The sequence below is a fragment of the Ranitomeya imitator genome, chromosome 3 (genome assembly GCF_032444005.1).
Source record: "Ranitomeya imitator isolate aRanImi1 chromosome 3, aRanImi1.pri, whole genome shotgun sequence".
Classification (NCBI taxonomy): Eukaryota; Metazoa; Chordata; class Amphibia; order Anura; family Dendrobatidae; genus Ranitomeya; species Ranitomeya imitator.
Genome location: NC_091284.1, coordinates 574,443,820 through 574,466,168, shown reverse-complemented (window position 1 = coordinate 574,466,168; position 22,349 = coordinate 574,443,820). Strand labels below are relative to the sequence as shown.

At 44.0% G+C, this 22,349-nt stretch overlaps 1 protein-coding gene across 1 annotated transcript in view; it reads right to left on the bottom strand.

Moving 5' to 3' along the window:
- The window catches only part of PCCA (propionyl-CoA carboxylase subunit alpha), a 791,250-nt gene that overhangs the window by 396,308 nt on the left and 372,593 nt on the right, over window positions 1–22,349 (bottom strand). The window contains exons 13-14 of the mRNA XM_069757971.1: window positions 1,594–1,737; window positions 328–402 (exon numbers count right to left, since the gene is read on the bottom strand). Of these exons, the coding sequence (XP_069614072.1) occupies window positions 328–402; window positions 1,594–1,737 (219 nt within the window). The remainder of the gene's footprint in view (window positions 1–327; window positions 403–1,593; window positions 1,738–22,349) is intronic.

Genomic DNA, 22,349 nt, shown 5'->3' with positions numbered 1-22,349 from the left:
ACAGAAAAGGGGGAACTTTTTGTTCTTTTTACGCAGCAGAAAATTGATGAACAAACACACTATGCAAAATGTTCGACAGACAAAAGTGCTTTGTCAGTCGTGAGCCGACTGTGGCGCAATATAAAGTAATATCTAGGCAGGCATGCTAATTAACACAACACTGCAGCCTTTCTTCATGCAAAATGTAATAACACAAATAATCATTAAAATAATAAGGACAAATGCTATAATAATAATAATACAAACAATCATAAAATAATAAGGAAAATAAAATAACAAATACAAATAATCATAAGAATTAATTTGCTAAAGGATATTTGAACATACCCCTGGCAAATGGTGTGGCTCACCATACTGGGAAAGACGACCAATGGAGGGTAGGCCGAAGGATTTGTATGGATCCTGAAACAGTGAAATAAAATATACACAATGAAAAAGTCCAAGTTTAAGACAATTCCAAGTGGTAATTCATACAGATAATGAAATATAATAAATTAGCCTACACTGGTAAATTCACAACATTCACAGCTAAAATAGGACGATACTGGATCATCAAAATTAATAATGCTAAATGTAAAAAGATCTGAGATGTACAGCAAACATCAAACACAAAAATAAAAAAATAAAAGATTTGCTCATGTAAATACACAAGTGCAGACAAAACATGGAAATGTTGCCCAGCACAAATGAATGACGATGCTCATTTTCCTTCAACCTGCAAAAAAATAAAGGTTGGCATTTGATTTGGTATTGTGAACAACTGCACGGTTTTATTCTTGCAGACTGATGTATGGACTTGGCAGAGTGAGCACACATTGGGTTTGCACGGCTTACTACAGATATGCAAATTACCTCTTCAGAGAAAAAGAGGACTTGATCTCTATAGCGCCACCTGTTGGAAGTAGCGATCCTACAAGTCACAATCAACCCTCTAACGAGTCTTGCAATATGACTTGGGATAAGAGCCAAATCAGTATCTCAAAAAAATAAATAAAATACAAAAAAAAAAGTTTCAAAAACTAGTGCAAAACTACCCCCTCACCCCAAAAAACCCCAACAACTTAGGCTGGTTTCAGACTTGCGTACGGGAGTGCTGTGGATGGCAGCGTACTTGCTTCCTTTTTCCTCCCAGAAACCACACCTAAGCCTTCTTGCGTCACGTCCTGCGGTGCCCAGCGCACCTATCTTTAACAATGGGTACGCAGGGACGTGCGCTGTATGCGGATGACTCCGTATGTGCAGTTTTGGCGCTGCACCGAACGCAACATGTTGCATTTTGTTGCGGACGGTGCAGCGCCAAAACGGCACATACGGAGGCATCTGCATACAGCGCACGTCCCTGCGTACCCAATGTTGAAGATAGGTACGCAGGGCACCGCAGGACGCAAGGAGGCGTAGGTGGAGCGTAGGTGTGCCTTCAAGGAGGAAGAAGGGAGGAAGTACACTGCCATCCACAGCACTCCCGCATGCAAGTCTGAAACCAGCCTTAGAGATCCTTAAAAACAGTTTTCAAATCCAAGTCCTTGACTTCTCCTAAGACGTTTAGCAAGAGAGTGAACAATTATATAAAGACTATTACCAACATTATTTTACCTCGGCGTAAACACGACATTCAACTGCCCAGCCATTTATGGGGATATCTGCCTGCTTATGCCTGAGAGAGTAACCTTTCGCAACACGGATCATTTCCTCCACAAGGTCCAGCCCAGTAATACACTCTGTGATGGGATGTTCAACCTGCAATGACAAAAACACAGTAACTACAGATTGGCAGATATCTTACTACTTTTCAAGTGTAAACCTGAAATACCAGGAGCCTGAAAACTCCGTTTTATCAAACCGATATGTTCAAGAAGTCTTTTAAATTGCTTTCAACTCACAGCTGCTGAAAAGATGATGGATATTTTCTTTTTCACCAAAAAACATACCGGTAATTATTTTATTGTTTTTTTTTTTAGATTTTAGTACCAGTGATTTTTGGTGGCTTTTTGCACTTTCCACATTAACCCCTTCATGACCCAGCCTATTTTGACCTTAAAGACCTTGCCGTTTTTTGCAATTCTGACCAGTGTCCCTTTATGAGGTAATAACTCAGGAACGCTTCAATGGATCCTAGCGGTTCTGAGATTGTTTTTTCGTGACATATTGGGCTTCATGTTAGTGGTAAATTTAGGTCAATAAATTCTGTGTTTATTTGTGATAAAAACGGAAATTTGGCGAAAATTTTGAAAATGTCGCAATTTTCACATTTTGAATTTTTATTCTGTTAAACCAGAGAGGTATGTGACACAAAATAGTTAATAAATAACATTTCCCACACGTCTACTTTACATCAGCACAATTTTGGAAACAAAATTTTTTTTTGCTAGGAAGTTATAAAAGTTAAAATTTGACCAGCGATTTCTCATTTTTACAACGAAATTTACAAAACCATTTTTTTTAGGGACCACCTCACATTTGAAGTCAGTTTGAGGGGTCTATATGGCTGAAAATACCCAAAAGTGACACCATTCTAAAAACTGCACCCCTCAAGGTACTCAAAACCGCATTCAAGAAGTTTATTAACCCTTCAGGTGCTTCACAGCAGCAGAAGCAACATGGAAGGAAAAAATGAACATTTAACTTTTTAGTTACAAAAATTATTTTTCAGCAACAATTTTTGTATTTTCCCAATGGTAAAAGGAGAAACTGAACCACGAAAGTTGTTGTCCAATTTGTCCTGAGTACGCCGATACCTCATATGTGGGGGTAAACCACTGTTTGGGCGCACGGCAGGGCTTGGAAGGGAAGGAGCGCCATTTGACTTTTTGAATGAAAAATTGGCTGCACTCTTTAGCGGACACCATGTCAAGTTTGGAGAGCCCCCGTGTGCCTAAAAATTGGAGCTCCCCCACAAGTGACCCCATTTTGGAAACTAGACGCCCCAAGGAACTTATCTAGATGCATAGTGAGCCCTTTAAACCCCCAGCTGCTTCACAAATTGATCCGTAAAAATGAAAAAGTACTTTTTTTTCACAAAAAATTTCTTTTCGCCTCAATTTTTTCATTTTCACATGGGCAATAGGATAAAATGGATCCTAAAATTTGTTGAACAATTTCTCCCGAGTACGCCGATACCTCATATGTGGGGGTAAACCACTGTTTGGGCACACGGCAGGGCTCAGAAGGGAAGGCGCGCCTTTTGACTTTTTGAATGGAAAATTAGCTCCATTTGTTAGCGGACACCATGTCGCATTTGGAGAGCCCCTGTGTGCCTATGCAATTGAGCTCCCCCACAAGTGACCCCATTTTGGAAACTAGACCCCCCAAGGAACTTATCTAGATGCATACTGAGCACTTTAAACCCCCAGGTGCTTCACAGAAGTTTATAATGCAGGGCCATGAAAATAAAAAATAATTTTTCTTTTCTCAAAAATGATTTTTTAGCCTGGAATTTCCTATTTTGCCAATGGTAATAGGAGAAATTGGACCACAAATGTTGTTGTCCAGTTTGTCCTGAGTACGCAGATACCCCATATGTGGGGGTAAACCACTGTTTGGGCGCACGGCAGGGCTCAGAAGGGAAGGCACGCCATTTGGCTTTTTAAATGGAAAATTAGCTCCAATCATTAGCGGACACCATGTCGCGTTTGGAGAGCCCCTGTGTGCCTAAACATTAGAGATCCCCCACAAATGACCCCATTTTGGAAACTAGACCCCCAAAGGAACTAATCTAGATGTGTGGTGAGCACTTTGAACCCTCAAGTGCTTCACAGAAGTTTATAACGCAGAGCCATGAAAATAAAAAATAAAAAATTCTTTCCTCAAAAATGATTTTTTAGCCCGCAATTTTTTATTTTCCCAAGGGTAACAGGAGAAATTTGACCCCAAAAGTTGTTTTCCAGTTTCTCCTGAGTACGCTGATACCCAATATGTGGGGGTAAACCACTGTTTGGGCACACGTCGGGGCTCAGAAGGGAAGTAGTGACTTTTGAAATGCAGACTTTGATGGAATGGTCTGCGGACGTCATGTTGCGTTTGCAGAGCCCCTGGTGTGCCTAAACAGTAGAAACCCCCCACAAGTGACCCCATTTTGGAAACTAGACCCCCCAAGGAACTTATATAGATATGTGGTGAGCACTTTGAACCCCCAAGTGCTTCACAGACGTTTACAACGCAGAGCCGTGAAAATAAAAAATCATTTTTCTTTCCTCAAAAATGATGTTTTAGCAAGCAATTTTTTTTTTCTCAAGGGTAACAGGAGAAATTGGACCCCAGTAATTGTTGCGCAGTTTGTCCTGAGTATGCTGGTACCCCATATGTGGGGGTAAACCACTGTTTGGGCACACGTCGGGGCTCGGAAGTGAGGGAGCACCATTTGACTTTTTGAATACAAGATTGGCTGGAATCAATGGTGGCGCCATGTTGCGTTTGGAGACCCCATGATGTGCCTAAACAGTGGAAACCCCTCAATTCTAACTCCAACACACCCCTAACTCTAATCCCAACTGTAGCCATAACCCTAATCACAACCCTAACCCCAACACACCCCTAACCCTAACTACAACCCTAATTCCAACCCAACCCTAGCCCTAAGGCTATGTGCCCACGTTGCGGATTCGTATGAGATTTTTCAGCACCATTTTTGAAAAATCCACGGGTAAAAGGCACTGCGTTTTACCTGCGGATTTACCGCAGATTTCCAGTGTTTTTTGTCCGGATTTCACCTGCGGATTCCTATTGAGGAACAGGTGTAAAACGCTGCGGAATCCGCACAAAGAATTGACATGCTGCGGAAAATACAACGCAGCGTTCCCGCGCGGTATTTTCCGCACCATGGGCACAGCGGATTTGGCTTTCCATATGTTTACATGGTACTGTAAACCTGATGGAACACTGCTGCGGATCCGCAGCGGCCAATCCGCACCGTGTGCACATAGCCTAATTCTAAAGGTATGTGCACACACTGCAGAAAACGCTGTGGATCCGCAGCAGTTTCCCATGAGTTTACAGTTCAATGCAAACCTATGGGAAACAAAAATCGCTGTACACATGCTGCAGAAAAACTGCATGGAAACGCAGCGGTTTACATTCCGCAGCATGTCACTTCTTTCTGCGGATTCCGCAGCGGTTTTACAACTGCTCAAATAGAAAATCGCTGTTGTAAAACCGCATTGAAATGCGCAGAAAAAACGCGGTAAATCCGCCATAAATCCGCAGCGGTTTAGCACTGCGGATTTATCAAATCCGCAGCGGAAAAATCCGCAGAGGACCAGAATACGTGTGCACATACCGAAACCCTAACCCTAACCCTACCCCTAGTTCTTACCCCAACCTTAGTGGGAAAAAAAAAATTATTTTTTTTATTGTCCCTACCTATGGGGGTGACAAAAGGGGGGGGGGGTGTCATTTACTTTGTTTTATTTTGATCACTGAGATAGATTATATCTCAGTGATCAAAATTCACTCTGGAACGAATCTGCCGGCCGGCAGATTCGGCGGGCGCACTGCACATGCGCCCATTTTGGAAGATGGCGGCGCCCAGGAAAGAAGACGGACGGTCCCCGGGAGGCCAGGTAAGTATAAGGGGGGGGGAGATCAGGGCACGGGGGGAGGCGTCGGAGCACGGGGGAGTGGATCGGAACACGGAGGGGTGGATTGGAGCACGGAGTGGGGGATCGCTGTGCGGGCGGGTGGATCGGAGCACGGGGGGGGATCGCTGTGCGGGGGGTGGGATCGGAGTGCGGGGGGGTTTGATTGGAGCACGGGGGGTGTGATTGGAGCACGGGGGGAGCGGGCAGGAGGACGGGGGAGCGGAGCACAGGACCGAGGGGAGCGGACCACAGATCGGGGGGCTGGGGGGACGATCGGAGGGGTGGGGTGGGTGCACATTAGTGTGTCCAGCCATGGCCGATGATATTGCAGCATCGGCCATGGCTGGATTGTAATATTTCACCATTTTTTTAGGTGAAATATTACAAATCGCTCTGATTGGCAGTTTCACTTTCAACAGCCAATCAGAGCGATCGTAGCCACGAGGGGGTGAAGCCACCCCCCCTGGGCTAAACTACCACTCCCCCTGTCCCTGCAGATCGGGTGAAATGGGAGTTAACCCTTTCACCCGATCTGCAGGGACGCGATCTTTCCATGACGCATATGCTGCGTCATGGGTCGGAATGGCACCGACTTTCATGACGCAGCGTATGCGTCAAAGGTCGGGAAGGGGTTAAAAATCATGCAATCCAAATATTTCTGTTGAAATTAAATGATTTGCTACATGAAAAATGTCAAAATGTCAGCAAACCATGTCAAACAACAATAAACCTAGAAAATGCAAAGTTTGGGGAAGGAGGAGAAGTTATTAAACACCAGACGTAAAAAATGCACACTTGTAGTGTGCTTAAAGGGAACTTGTCAGGTCCCCCATTGCCTCCAACCCAGCAGCATTCAGCTATGTGCGATTAAACTCCCTACCACACCAGCCCTGTATAACATAATTCAGTTAAATAAAGGCTTTAAAAAAGCATTTATAATGTCCAGTTTCCTATGCTAATGAGGGCAGCCCTCAGACATGTCAGCCCTCTTATCATGTTATCACACCACTTTGGGCGTGATAACATAATTTGCACAAGCCGGCCGCATTGCCAGCTCATGCAGATCTTGAGAACGTGCGCCTCTCATTTCGGCAACGTCACTGTGTCTTTGAAGCCATCTTCAGAACTTCGGGTCATGAAGCTGCGAAGAGTACACCCGGCTTCAAACACGCAGTGACGCTGCCGAAATGAGCGGTACGCATGCGTGAGATTTGCATGAGCTGGCGATGAGGCCAGCTAATACAAATTATGTTATGACCCCCACAGGGGTATGATAACATGGCAAGAGGGCTGACTAGTCTGGGGAAGTAACGCCCCAACCACTAGTCAAAGTCCTCATTAGCATGGCAAATGGGGGACAATATAAATGCTTTTTAAAAGCATTTATTTAACTAAATTACGTTATACAATGCTGGTTAAGCAGGGAGTTTAATCACACATAGTTGTATTCTGCTGGATTGGATGGCATGGGACAGGTTCCCTTTAATAGACGTACTATCCTATCCATGGGCCCTAGGCCGGTCTGACCATGGACGGGATAGTATGTCATCACCGATCAGCCGCACTCACGGGTGGTGTGTGGCTGATCGCAGCCGGGCGTCAGCTAATTCTTACAGCTGACACACGGCACTAAGTGCCAGGAGTGGTCACAGAGCGCTCCCGGCACTTTAACCACCAGAACACTGTGATCGAACATGATCGCAGCGTTCCGGAGCAAGCACAGGGGCTGGCAGTCCCTCTGCGTTTGGATCAGAGACCCAGCGCCACGCCTCGCGGTCCCGATCGCTGCTATGGAGACCCGATGTCGTCATGACGACATCCAGGTCTCCAGAGCTGAGACTTCCTATCATGCCCAGTAATGATCACGAAGTCTCTCAGGTCAGTGTGCAGTATCTGCAGTGCTGACAATTTCTATAGCATGCAGATGATGCTTCATCTGCATGCTACAGAAGCGACCAGCCTGCACAAAATGATTGTCCCATAGTGGGACAATGTGGGAAACTTAGAATGAAATAAAACATTTTTTTTTTAAATAATTGTAAAAATATTTAAGAAAATAGAATAAATATAGATTTTTTTTATTATTACTATCACTAAATAAATATTTGAATGAAAAAAAAAACCTAAACAATAAAAATACACATTTGGTATCCCCGCGTCCGTAATGACCGACCTATAAAACTGTCTCACTGGTTATCCCCTTTAGGGTACGTTCACATTTGCGGTTTGCGCCGCAGCGTCGCCGCCGCAACAAAACGCATGCGTCGTGCGGCCCTATCTTTAACATTGGCGCCGCATGGGGCCGCATGTGCATGCGTTGTGTTGCGTTTTACGCCGCATGCGGCGTTAGGGCGCACCTGTCTTGGCGCGGCAAACGCAACATGTTGGATTTTTTGTGCGGCGCCGACCTTTTAAAAAACGCATGCGTCGTGCGGCCCTATCTTTAACATTGGCGCCGCATGGGGCCGCATGTGCATGCGTTTTGCTGCGTTATTGTTTGCGTTGTGCGTTGCGGCGACGACGCTGCGGCGCACAACGCAAATGTGAACTTAGACTTAGTGAACACCATAAAAAAAGGCAAAAAACAATGCTTTATCATCGCCAAACAAAAAGTGGAATAACACGCGATCAAAAAGGCGGATGTAAATAACCATGGAACGGCTGAAAAAGTAATTTTGTCCCGCAAAATACAAGCTGCTATACAGCTCCATCAGCGGAAAAAAATAAAAAAGTTAGAGCTCTCAGAATAAAGCGATCCAAAATAATAATTTTTTTTATATAAAAGTTTTTATTGTATAAAAGTGCCAAAACATTAAAAAAAATGTTATAAGTGAGCTATCGCTGTTATCGTACTGACCTGAATAATAAAACAGCTTTATCAATTTTACCACATGGGGAACGGTATAAAAACCAACCTCCAAAACAGAAATTCATGATTTGCTGGTTTGTGTTCATTCGGCCTCTCAAAAATCGGAATTAAACGTGATCAAAAAATGACATGTGCCTTAAAATGGTACCAATAAAAACGTCAACTCGTCCCGCAAAAAACAAGACCACACATGACTCTGTGGACCAAAATATGGAAAAATTATAGCTCTCTAAATATGGTGATGCAAAAACTATTTTTTGCAATAAAAAGCGTCTTTTAGCTGTCAAACATAAAAACCCGCTATAACGCCTCTTACACATCCTGATATTTCCGGTACCGGATATGTCAATGTCCGTGTAATACTTGTGGCACACGTGTGGCATGCATGTGCCACATCAGTACCACAAGGACGGGTGCCAGGGAAGGAGCGTTACAGTAAGCACTGTTCCCCGGTGCTGAACACAGCTCTCATCATTCTCCCCTGCTTGTGCCAATCGCTGGCAGAGCAAGGGAGAATGATAAGAGCCGTGTTCAGCACCCGATGTCGGGGAACAGTGCTTACTGTAACGTTTCTTCCCCGACACCGATGCATGTCACATGGATGACATTCATGTGTGCTATACGTATGTACGTGTGCTGGATGTTTTGTAGCCTGTGCTGACATTAAAAAACAGACATGTCAGCGTGTTTCAACCATGGACACACGGTCCGTGGAAACACTGACATGTGCACAGACCCATTCACTTGAATAGGTAAAAAGCGCTCCGTTCCTCCCAAGTCTCTCCACATGGCTGTCCAATGGTATAAAATGCTGTGACACACCCATGGTGTCAATATGATCACTGCACCCCTAGATGGGGTCACTTTTGAGGGTTTCCACTGTTTAGGGGCATCAGGGGCTCTGCAAACGCGACATGGCATCCGATCTCAATTCCAGCCAGTTGTGTGCTGAAAAGTCAAACGGCGCTCTTTCCATTCCGAGCTCTGCCATGCGCCCAAACAGTGGTTTCCCCTTCCCCCCCTTCATATGGGGTATCAGCACACTCAGGACAAATTGCACAATAACTTCTGGGGTCCAATTTCTCCTGTTACCCTTGGGAAAAAAAAAAAAAATTGGATCTGAAGTAATTTTTTGTGTGAAAAAAAGTTAATTTTTTTTTTAATCCAAAAATTCCTATGAAGCACAAGAAGGGTTAATAAACCTCTTGAATGTGGTTTTGAGAACCTTGAGGGGTGCAGTTTTTAGAATGGTGTCACTTTTGGGTATTTTCTATCATATAGACCCTTCATAGTGTCTTCAAATGTGATGTGGTCCCCCCCAAAAAAAAATAATGGTGTAACAATGAGAAATCGCTGTTTAAATTTAACCCTTCTAACTTCCCAACAAAAAAAAATTCTGGTTCCAAAATTGTGCAGATCTAAAGTAGACATGTGGGAAATGTTACTTATTAAGTATTTACTAGTGATATATCTCATGGGCATGATAATTTAAAGTTGGAAAATTGCAAAATTTTCTAAATTTTCGCAAAAATTTTGTTGTTTTTTTTTCACAAATAAACGCAAGTACTATCACAGAAAATTTACCACTATCATGAAGCCCAATATGTCACGAGAAAATGTTAGAATCCATGGAAACGTTCCAGAGTTATTACCTCATAAAGGGACAGTGGTCAGAATTGTAAAAATTGGCCCAGTCATTAACATGCAAACCACCCTTGGGGGTAAAGGGGTTAAAGAAGCTGTCCACTCCTGGACAATCCCCGCTTAATCAATTCAGTGTCCCACAGAAAAAAAAACATTGTATACTGACGGCTACAGTGGCAATGTACCAGTGATGTCAACAATACTGTCCCCAGTGGGTGACGTGACAAGTCATATGACCGCTGAAGCCAATCAGCAGTCGTTAATCAACTACAGCTCATCAGTATTATAGCACAGTGGAAGCCTGCTCTGATGAAATAGTAAAGTAGCAGTGTATCAAAGGTCACTGATTAGCAGCTTTGGTTCCAATGGGAACAGCAGTGTCCACATCAATTGAACGACGCACTTGTTGGCGAGTGAACATGGTTTTTATTCTTGGTGGAACACTGTATTGATTAAGCAGGGGTTGCCTTTATACACCATCCTATTTATATATAGAATTACTTGATAAAAAAAATGTAAAACCATAAACTGCACAATTTATCAGCTTTTTTTCCCAAAATGCCAAACAGTATAGTTTTGTTATTGTTCTCAGACACTTAGTTGCTGTTATAAATGATATTTTACCAGTGGCTACGGTATTTTGTAAGGGTTTACTGTACTCGGATACAAGACTATATATTTTGTTCACTGTATAGGAAAAGTCTTATTTTTTAATTCAGTGATTGCCAGATGAATTGCTGAATGAATAAAAACTACATTAATCATGCAATCTGTTGTACTTTACATGTACTAGTTGAGAAAGCTTATCATCATGCTGTTCTGTTATACTCAACATGGCAAGCATGGCAGCAGCTTATAATTTCCTGTATGACTAGTTTACTAAATCTTAGCCATTTGCCTGCTTTCACTAACCTGTCCTGACAAGCAACCAGATTAGCGTAATCTTACATCAGCGCAGTGTAGCAGAAATGAGCAGATGGATTCTTCAGGTTTTTTCCCTCTAGACTTATCTGCGGAGTGCTTAGCATGCACAATAGCAAACATGGACTGGAGATCTTATTAGCAAATTATTGCTAACAGTTTTGGAAGATGCCATTGTGGGAATAACCCCAGCTTTCCACACCATGCCTATGGGTAGCCTGCTTACAGAGTGTGATATTCTCCAAAAATTTTGACTAGCACATGGGCAGCATAAACAATACTACCAGTTTTGGGATATTAATTGCCATCCCTCCACAAATAAAAATCATCACAAATCCATATATGTACATATACAGAGGGGAAAATACCGTATTTTTCAGACTACAAGAGGCACCAGACCATAAGACGCACCTAGGTTTTAGAAGAGAAAATAAAAAAAATTGAAGCAAAAAATGTAGTAAATTCTGTACTAATATCCCCTATCCTGGTATATATGGTCCCCTCATCACCATCCTGGTATGCGTGACCCCCTCATTCCCATCCTGGTATGCATGGCCCACTCGTCCCTATCCTGGTATGTATGCCCCCTCATCCCTAGCCTGGTAGGCATAGCTCCCGGTCATCCCTAGCCTGGTAGGCATGGTCCCCTCCATCCCTATTCTGGTATGCAGGACCCCCATAAAAAAAATTAAAAAATAACCCAAACCATTATACTTACCTTCCCGAGATCCATTGCTGCACCTTGTTCCGATGCCAGCAGCTGACTTATGATTGTAAGCAGTGCATAGCAAGGACGTCACGCGCTGCTTACAAGCCGAAGACAGCTGCCAGAATACTGCCAAGACAGGACTATGTACGTTGAGAGTAGTGAATATTCATTGCCCTTTAATAGCAAGCACAGCATTAGCCGTCGGCTTCCTGTAGCTGCAGGACGTTCACGTGTGCCCGCTACTAAAGGGAATGAATATTCACTGCATTCCACGCATATGGGAGCAGATAATAGCGTGTCCATTATTAAAGAGAAGTGAATATTCACTGCCCTCCACACCCATGGGTGTGGAAAGCAGTGAATATTAATTACTCTTTAGCAGAGGCCACAGGAGTTAGCAGCAGCCACCAGCTCCTGCCTTCTATGACTAGTTGTTCCGCCGCTCCCCAACCTCCCAACCACAGCCAGAGCAGGTACATCCTGACTAAGATGCACCACCCATTTTCATCCACATTTTTGGAGGAAAAAAGTGCATCTTATACTCCAAAAAATACGGTAAGTATTTGAAACACTACTAAGTTTGCATGTTTTCCCACCTACAAAGAATGAAGAGGTCTGTAATTTTTATCGTGGGTACACTTCAACTGTGAGATACAGAATCGAAAAATAAAAACCTGAAAATAACATTGTATGATTAAAGGGACTCTGTCACCTGAATTTGGCGGGACTGGTTTTGGGTCATATGGGCGGAGTTTTCGGGTGTTTGATTCACCCTTTCCTTACCCGCTGGCTGCATGCTGGCTGCAATATTGGATTGAAGTTCATTCTCTGTCCTCCATAGTACACGCCTGCGCATGGAAAGATTGCCTTGTGCAGGCGTGTACTACGGAGGACAGAGAATGAACTTCAATCCAATATTGCAGCCAGCATGCAGCCAGCAGGTAAGGAAAGGGTGAATCAAACACCCGAAAACTCCGCCCATATGACCCAAAACCAGTCCCGCCAAATTCAGGTGACAGGTTCCCTTTAAATAATTAAATTGCATTTTATTGCATGAAGTATTTCATCAACCAACCAGCAAGAATTCTGGCTCTCACAGACCTGTACCTGTATTAAAGACAGCTGTCCAAACACAATCAATCATACTTCAACCTCTCCCATCATGACCAAGACCAAAGAGCTGTCTAAGTACACCAGGGACAAAATTGTAAACATGAACAAGGCTGGAATGGGCTACAGGACAATAGGCAAGCAGCTTGGTGAGAAGGCAACAATTATTGGCACAATTACTAGAAAATGGAAGAAACACAAGATGACTGTCAATCTTCCTCAGTCTGGGACTCCTCCATGAAAGATTGAGCCTCGTGGGGTAAGGAGGATTCTGGGAAAGGTCAGGAATCAGCCCAGAACTACATGGTAGGACCTGGTCAATGACCTGAAGAGAGTTTTGACCACAGTCTCAAACATTACCATTAGTAACACACTATGCCGTTATAGATTAAAATCCAGGCGGGCACATGTCCAGGCCCGTTTGAAGCTCGCCAATGACCATCTTGATGATCCAGAGGAGGCATGGGATAAGGTTATGTGGTCAAATGAGACCAAAATAGAACTTTTTAATATCCACTCCACTCACCATGTTTGGAGGAGGAAGAAGGATAAGTACAACCCCAAGAACACGGTCCCATCCATGAAGCATGGTGGGGGAAACATCATAGTTTGGGGGGTGCTTTTCTGCAAAGGGGACAAGACTACTGCACCACATTGAAGAGTGGACAGATGGGGTAATGTATCCTGAAATTTTGGCCAACAACCTCCTTTCCTCAGTAAAGGCATTGAACATGGGTCGTGGCTTCAACTAAGCCAACTAAGGAGTGGCTTCGTAAGAAGCATTTCAACGTCCTGGAGTGGCCTAGCCAGACCAGACCATGTTGGCCAGCACCTGCCCCCAAAGCTTAAATATCTGGAAAAGATTTGTATGGATGAGTGGACCAAAATCCCTGCTGCAGTGTGTGCAAACTTAATCAAGAACTACATTAAAAGTTTGTAATGCAAACAAAGAGTCTGTAACAAATGTTAAGTTTTGTTTTTCTATTGTATCAAATACTTATTTCATGGAATAACGAAAATTAATTATGCAAAATCCTGTTTCTCATAGTTGAAGTGCACCTATGAAAAAAATTACAGATCACTCCATTCTTAGTAGATGGGAGAACTTGCTAAATCGGCAGTGTATCAAATACTTATTTACTCCACTGTATGTATGTATGTATATACATACACAGATACATATATATCTATATATATATATGATATATATCGTACATACATACATAGATACATAGATACATACATACATACACGCAAAACACTGGAGAAACTAGTCGCATGCATTACTCAGGTGTGATTTTGACCCGTTCTTCCACACAAAACACTTCACATCCTGAACGTTCCATGGGCTCCTATGAACTCTGAGCTTTAGTTCCTTCCATAAATTTTCTTTTAGATTTAGGTCAGGTGATTGGCTGGGCCATTCTAGCAGCTTTATTTTCTCTTAAACCAATTGAGAGTTTCCTTGGCTGTTTGTTTAGGATCATTGTCTTGCTGAAATGTCCACCCTCATTTCATCTTCATCATCATCATCCCGGTAGATGGCAGCAAGGAATTTTTTAATTGAAACTTTTATTGATTTTTCAATTAATGCAATTAACATAAGATAAGACTAATACAGAGTATCAGAACAGGAGTGTGATAAATTATATTGAATTTAGTAAATAACTGTGATATAAATATTATAACAGTTTAAAGGGACTCTGTCACCTGAATTAGGCGGGACTGGTTTTGGGTCATATGGGCGGAGTTTTCGGGTGTTTGATTCACCCTTTCCTTACCCGCTGGCTGCATGCTGGCTGCAATATTGGATTGAAGTTCATTCTCTGTCCTCCATAGTACACGCCTGCGCAAAGCAATCTTGCCTTGTGCAGGCGTGTACTATGGAGGACAGAGAATGAACTTCAATCCAATATTCCAGCCAGCATGCAGCCAGCGGGTAAGGAAAGGGTGAATCAAACACCCGAAAACTCCGCCCATATGACCCAAAACCAGTCCTGCCAAATTCAGGTGACAGAGTCCCTTTAAACATCAAGCAATTTGCATATAAGTAGATATCACAAATAGGGAATGGAGAAAGTAGGAAGAGAAAAGCTAGATAATATAGAGTTTAGAGACCATGAGAACCAGTTTAGGCTGCAGATTTTTATCAATAGGGTGTTTTGTACATTTTTCCATTTTTTCCTTATTATATGAAATTTGCCAGTGCCATATGCTGAAAAACAGCTCTACACCATGATCTTCCCACCTCCAAACTTCACCATTGGTATGGTGTTTTGGGGGCGATATGCATTGTCTTTTGGCATCAAAATATGGTGCGCTTTATGGCATCCAAAGAGTTCAATTTTGGTCTCATCTCACCAGAATATATTCTCCCAGTATTTCACAGACTTGTCTAAATGTTGTTGAGCAAACGTTAAAAGCGCTTAACATGCTTTTTGTTGAGCAATGGAGTCTTGCATGGTTAGGGTGCACACAGGCTTTGAAGGTTGAGTGCATTACTTATCGTTCTCTTTTATACAATTGTACATGCCGATTCCAGGTCATTCTGTAAGCTCTCCACAGGTGGTCCTTCACTTTTGGACAACTCTTCTGATAATTCTTTTTACTCTTCGGTCTGACATTTTGGAAGGAGCACCTGGTTATGTCCGATTTACTTTGAAATTATATTCTTTCAACTTCCGGAACAGTGGAATCTTCTGAAGTTTTTCTGAAACTAATGTCATCAGCATGTTTTGCAACAATAAGGTAGCAAAGATTGAGACAGCTAACTAGTTTTACCCATCATGAGATGCTTCTTTTGTGGCATCTTGGTAATGGGACAGCAGTTGGACCAGCTGATTTTATCTTTCACTAAATAGCAGGTTTACTTTCTAATTACTGATAGATTTCAGCTTGTGTCGGGACTTTCCATTTTTTTGCACCTCTCGTAGTGTTTAAACTAGGAGTTAGTCATACCGGTAATGGTATTTCCAGGAGTCCATCATGACAGCACCACAGGAGGTTGCTCTTCATATCCTTGATAGGGACAGGAACACAGAAGAGGTTAAATAGCCCCTCCCAACCTCCACCCCTCAGTGATTTTACAAAGTACCACATCAGGATGGATACAACACAATTTTATTGAACTTCCTCTCTACATGTTCGTATCACATATTAGACAAGAGTTCAAGGGGGGGCAAATAATGGGTGCTGTCATGATGGACTCCTGGAAATACCATTACCGGTATGACTAACTCCTAGTTTCCAGGTCGTCCACATGACAGCACCACAGGAGAAATACCAAATAACTCCTATTAGGGCGGGATTACAGCTTGGAGGACTTTTCTCCCAAAGCTAGTCTGCTGCTTTGAGAGAACGTCCAGCTTGTAGTGCTTGCAAAAGGTATTTGAGCTAGACCAAGTTGCCGCCCGGCAAATTTGATCCATGGATGCACCCGCACTCTCTGCCCATGAAGCAGATACTGCTCTCAGTGAGTGGGCTTTTAGGTGATCTGGAGGAGATTCACCGGCTGAAATATACGCAGCGCAAATGGTAGATTTGATCCATCTAGCCAGAGTCGCTTTTGAGGCTTTTTTGCCTCTATTTTTCCCAGACATCTGGATAAAGAGATTTGAGTCAATTCTCCAGCTGTCTGTAAGTTTTAGATACTGCAATACTGTTCTCTTAACATCCAGGGAATGAAGAGAACGTTCTTTTTCGTTATTGTAGTTCTGGCAGAACGTAGGCAAAACTATTTCCTGGTTTCTGTGAAAGTCCGTCACAACTTTTGGAAGAAATGAAGGATCCAACTTTAAAACGATGCAATCTTCCTGTATCTTTAAGTATGGATCTGTTATGGACAGGGCTTGAATTTCGCCTATTCGCCTTGCTGTCGTTATTGCGACGAGGAAAACAGTCTTGAATGTCACAGATTTTAAGTCTGCCTGATCAAGTGGCTCGTACGGAGCTTTCCGTAGCTCATTTAGCACCAAAGTGAGGTTCCATGAGGGTACTGAGCTTCGTATTGTTGGTCTAAGACGTTGTGTAGCTTTGATGTATCTCATTATCCAGGGATGATTCGCTAGTGGATAGTCATAAAAGGCAGTTAAAGCTGAGATTTGTACCTTTAGAGTACTAGGTCTCAAGCCCATATCAAAACCTGTTTGGAGAAAATTTAGTATTTGAGGAATATCTGGTTGTTGGAGAATGGATATTGGAGTATTGGTCTGTGCACAAAATTTCTTCCAAATCTTCTGGTATATAGCCGAGGTCACCGGCTTTCTACTTTTTTTCATAGTTGAGATAACTGACTCAGACAGTCCTTTTGATCTCAAGATCTCCCTTTCAAGATCCATGCTGAGAGTTGTAGCATCTTTAGATTTTGATGGACCAGTGGTCCCTGTATTAGAAGATCCCGTCTCAGTGGTAGTAACACTGGGTCCTCCACCGCCATCCACTTTAGCAGAGGAAACCAGCTCCTCTTGGGCCAATATGGCACTATTAGGATCACTACCGCTAGACCTTCCTGGATTTTCCTCAGAACTCTGGGAATTAGGGCTAGTGGCGGGAACGCGTATGCGAGTTCCATATCCCAATGTTGGGCCAATGCATCTATGCCAGTTGGATTGTCTCTTGGATTTAGCGAAAAGAATTCTTTCGTTTTTGTATTGCTCCTTGAGGCGAATAAATCTATTTGTGGGGTGCCCCACTGTTGGATTAACTGAGTAAAGATTTCTTCGTTTAGAGACCATTCTGACGGCTGTACCTTCTCTCTGCTGAGAAAGTCCGCTATTTGGTTCTGTGAACCTTTTAGGTGTACTGCCGTGATGGACTTTACGGTATTTTCCGCCCAGGAGAATATTTCTTCTGCTAGTGCCTGAAGTGGACGGTGCCTTGGTCCTCCTTGATGTAGGAGAAAAGCTACCGTGGTCGAGTTGTCTGAGAAGACTCGGATGTGGTGTCCCTGAAGCTCGTGCTGGCACCTTTTTAGTGCTTCCCAGACCGCTCTGAGTTCCCTGTAGTTGGAGGAACTGTCGCGTATCAATGGTGGCCATGTCCCCTGAAGGTATCGACCTTCTATGTGGGCTCCCCAGCCCCTTGAGCTTGCATCGGTGGTTATATTTATGCATGGAGATATTTTCCATGGTTTTCCTCTTTTGAGGTTTTTTATGTTGATCCACCATGAGAGGGACTGCTTTACCCTGCTGGGTAACCACATCCTGTTGTCTAGTGAATCTTTTCTTCCGTTCCATACCGAAAGAACTTCCTTTTGAAGCGTTCTGGAGTGAAACTGGCTCCACTGTACACTGGGAATGCATGAGGTCATGAGACCTAGAATCCTCATTGCTTTCCTGATGGAGATGTATTTCCGTTTTTTTATTGATTGAAGTTCTTTTTTTATTGACCGTTGTTTTTGGTCTGGCAGGAAGGAGTATTCTAGTTCGGAATTTAGTAGTACCCCTAGAAATATCTTTTGCGTCTCTGGTTCGAGACTCGATTTTTTTGTATTTATTACCCACCCCAGACGTTTCAGGAGTGACGTGGTAATTCCTAAGGATTCTTCCATCTGTTGGGATGAATCTGCGATCAGCAACAGATCGTCCAGATATGGTGCGATGAGAACTTCCTTCTCTCTTAAGTAGGCCATGACCTCCGTCATGAGCTTCGTAAATATCCTTGGGGCAGAGGAGAGACCAAATGGTAGGCACTGAAACTGGAAATGAAGTATTTTCTTGTGGTTTCTTATTGCGAACCTGAGGAATTTTTGATCTGAGGGATGGATGGGAACATGATAGTAAGCATGTTTGAGATCTAGCGTGCACATTACAGAGTTCTTTTTTATTAGCGGTGTAATTGATTTGAGAGATTCCATCTTGAAGCGTTTGTACGCCACCCATTTGTTTAATGGTTTTAAGTTTATTATTGTTCGGTAATCTCCGTTTGGTTTTCTTATGGAGAACAGACTGGAGTAATGCCCCTGAAAATGTTGATGATGGGGTACCGGTATTATGACGTTTAATTCTAAGAGTTCCTGTATGTCTGTTATCAGCCTTTGATGTACTGCCGATGACTCTGTCTGTGTTACGCAGAATCTCTTGGGGGGTAGATGAGTAAACTCTATCCTGTAACCTTGTGCCACTGTCTGTAGAATCCACTGATTCTGAGTTATGTTCTGCCATCCTTCTTGGAAGTATTGTAGTCTCCCTCCTATATTGTTGGCGTCATTGTTTGCTGGGTCCTGTTGATTGGTCTCGAAAGGAACCTCTTCCTCTGCCTCCTTTAGGGTAGCTCCACCTACCGGACTTCCCCTTGCCTCTGTAGTCCTGTCTTGGGTGGGAGCGAGTTTTTCGGAAGAATTGCGGTTTCTTTGGCTTCTCCTCAGGGAAACCTTTCTTCTTATCAGATGCTTTTTCAAGTAGCTCGTCAAGGACTGGACCAAAGACGTGAGAACCTGAGAATGGAATCGAACACAGCTTGTTCTTGGATTGGGTATCTCCCGTCCATGATCTCAGCCATAAGGCCCTTCTTGCTGCGTTTGACAGTGCATTATTCCGGGCAGCAAAGCGTACGGATTCCGCTGAAGCATCTGCCATGAAATCAGTCGCCATCTTTAAAACTGAAAAGGATTTAAGGATTTCTTCCCTTGGAGTTCTATTTTTAATATGACTCTCCAGCTCGTCCACCCAAAGACTCATGGACCTTGCTACAGAGGTAGCCGCTATATTCGTCTTCATAATGGCGGCTGACGATTCCCAGGCTTTTTTAAGAAGATCTTCTGACCTCTTATCCATTGGGTCTTTTAACCCTGACGAGTCCTCAAAGGGAATAGCCGTTTTCCTTGTGACTTTGGCCACCGGAATGTCGATCTTTGGAACCGACTCCCAGACTTTAGTCTCTTCTGGGTCAAAGGGAAGACGGTATTTGAAGTCTCTCGGGACTACTAATTTTTTCCCCACATCTTCCCACTCTTCCATTATCATTGCAGTTATGTGATTGTTGACCGGGAAAACTCTATTCCTGCGAGTTCTCAGGCCCCCAAACATCTCGTCTTGAACTGATAAAGGCTCAGACGAGTCTTCTATTTTCATAGTGCTTCTTACTGCTTTTAGCAGTATATCCGTATTTTCGGATGAGAACAAGTATTTCTTCCGTTCTTCCGGAAGCACAGTTAATGTATTGTTCTCTTCGTCCGAGCCCGGATCGGAATAACCTGAGACCTCTCCTTCCTCGGAACTCACATCCATATCCCATCTAGGCCTTTTAGGCCACGGAGATTGGGGTGGCACCATAGTAGATACTGTAGCTTGGACTTCGTCTCTAATCATAGATTTAATATTATCTAACAGCGAAGCCTGCTCGTCTTTGAGAAGTTTAGCGATGCATTTTTCGCATAATTTCTTGTTATAGCCCTCTGGGAGTTTGGTGGCGCACAGTGGGCATCTAATAGTCCTTTTTTTTTTTTAGTAGTTGACCTCTCGGGAATGTCCTTATCCTGAAATGTAAAGGAGATCCCTGTAGGTACAGAACTAACTTTTTGGAATGCATCCCGTACCACATACTACTCACATGGTCCGTGTGCAGCTCTAAGGATTGGACGTCTGGGCGAGTAGCACCTTCCATGTTACTGGGTCAAGTGTGCTGTCAGATGTCAGTCATTAAGTAGCAATCTTACCCGGCTTCAAGACATCTGATTCGTCCTCCTTCCGAGCTCAGCTGCTGGCCTCCACGGTGATTTCAGGTTCCCAGCTGTACTGCGCATGCGTCATCTGGAACACATGCAGACCAGCCTGGGACCTGGAAACCGGCGCATAATCTCAGCCATTGCGCCGATCTCCCCCTGCAGCTCCCAGGCGCCCCGGAAACAACCGGCGCCGCCGACCCCCGGAATCCGGCCACGCCCCCCCGGAAGTTGTCACCCCCGGCTGGAGCGCCGGACCGGAAGTTAGGGGAGCGACGCCAGCACCGGCCGCACGTGGAGCCTGAGGGAGCGCCGGACACCGCCGCCGCAGCCGCTGCCTCAGCGCCCCCTTTGATGAGGGGATGAGGCAGCGCATGGGAGCAGACAGCTCGACCTAGTCGCAGAGGGACCTCCAGCGGTATCGTGCGACTTCAGGAGTCGCCAGACTCTCACGGCCAGAGCCCCCTCCAGGAGGATGGACCGCACTCCGGAGCTCCTGCTCCAAGACCTGACCTCGGATCAGGTAAAGAAAAAAAAAAAAAAATCTAATCTTCTGGAGAACTCTCTCCTGCGTCTGTCCCTGATAGGGACAGGAAAAACACTGAGGGGTGGAGGTTGGGAGGGGCTATTTAACCTCTTCTGTGTTCCTGTCCCTATCAAGGATATGAAGAGCAACCTCCTGTGGTGCTGTCATGTGGACGACCTGGAAAAATATTTTCTGTGTCATCTCACATTATTACACACAATTTATGGACACTATGGTATAATTTCTTTGCTTATGTGGATTGTATGGACTGTTACAGATATTTACATGAAATTCTCACCGTATAACACCTTTAGAAATATATAGCTACTTAGAAAATTAGTTAGGTGGTCAATACTTATTTCACCCGCTGTATATTAACACACACACATTACATACACAAACGTACACGATGCAGACCGACATAACAGAGAATAAAATAGAGGACTTAAATCTACTAGAATATTAAAATTAAGGAACGGTTACAACTCTGCCGTCATCACTGCATGGCCTCCCATCCCTCTCACTGCTCCATGTCATGTTGTGATCTCTGTCTGTTGCTGGCTCCATGTTCTGTGCCTCTGATCTCTGCTTGCTTTCTGGCTGTGTGCATAGGGGGGCGGCGCCAGAACTCTGGTTTTTATGGAATCAGGGAGCACCTGTCTAATGTGTTCCTGACCTATTACCAAGAGTCCTCTAGTATTTAGGGCAGCTCCACCCTTTTGAACTTGCCTGTGCAATGTCTTAACTCAGTTAGTGTCTTGCTACTGGGCTGCCAGGTCTTGCTCTGTGTTGCTCCTTCTCTGGAGGTTCTACTCCTAGCTTTGCTTGGTGATTCTCTGTCTACCCTCCAGGAGGCTGTATATCCTGGTCTCAGTGTCTTTGTTAATGCTTTGCCTTGTTCTTGTCTGTCCGCCTCCAGGAGGCAGAATATCCTGGTCCCCGTGTCTTTGTTCCTTTACCTTGTCTCGTTCCATTACCTTGTCTGAACTTTGTCCTATCTCTGTCTCCTTGTCTGTGGCTTCTTTCCTTGTGTCCTCTGTTTGCTTATGCTCCGCACTCTTGCGGCTCTGCCTGCTCTGTACCCTTGTGACTTTGCCTGTGCTCCGCTCTCTTGAAGCTTTACCTCTACTCCACTCTCCTGCTCCGTTCCACTCTTGCTGCTGCAGACATCTCTTGCTGTAGCTCCTCTCCGCATACCTTGGACTTCCGCTCTGCTTTACTTCTGCTGCTGCAGAATCTCTTGCTGCTCTACAGCTCTTATCCACAGCCTTCCGGTTCTCCTTCTGTGTGAACAGGTCCCAACCTGTTCCTTCATACTTCATTCCTTCCCGCTTGCA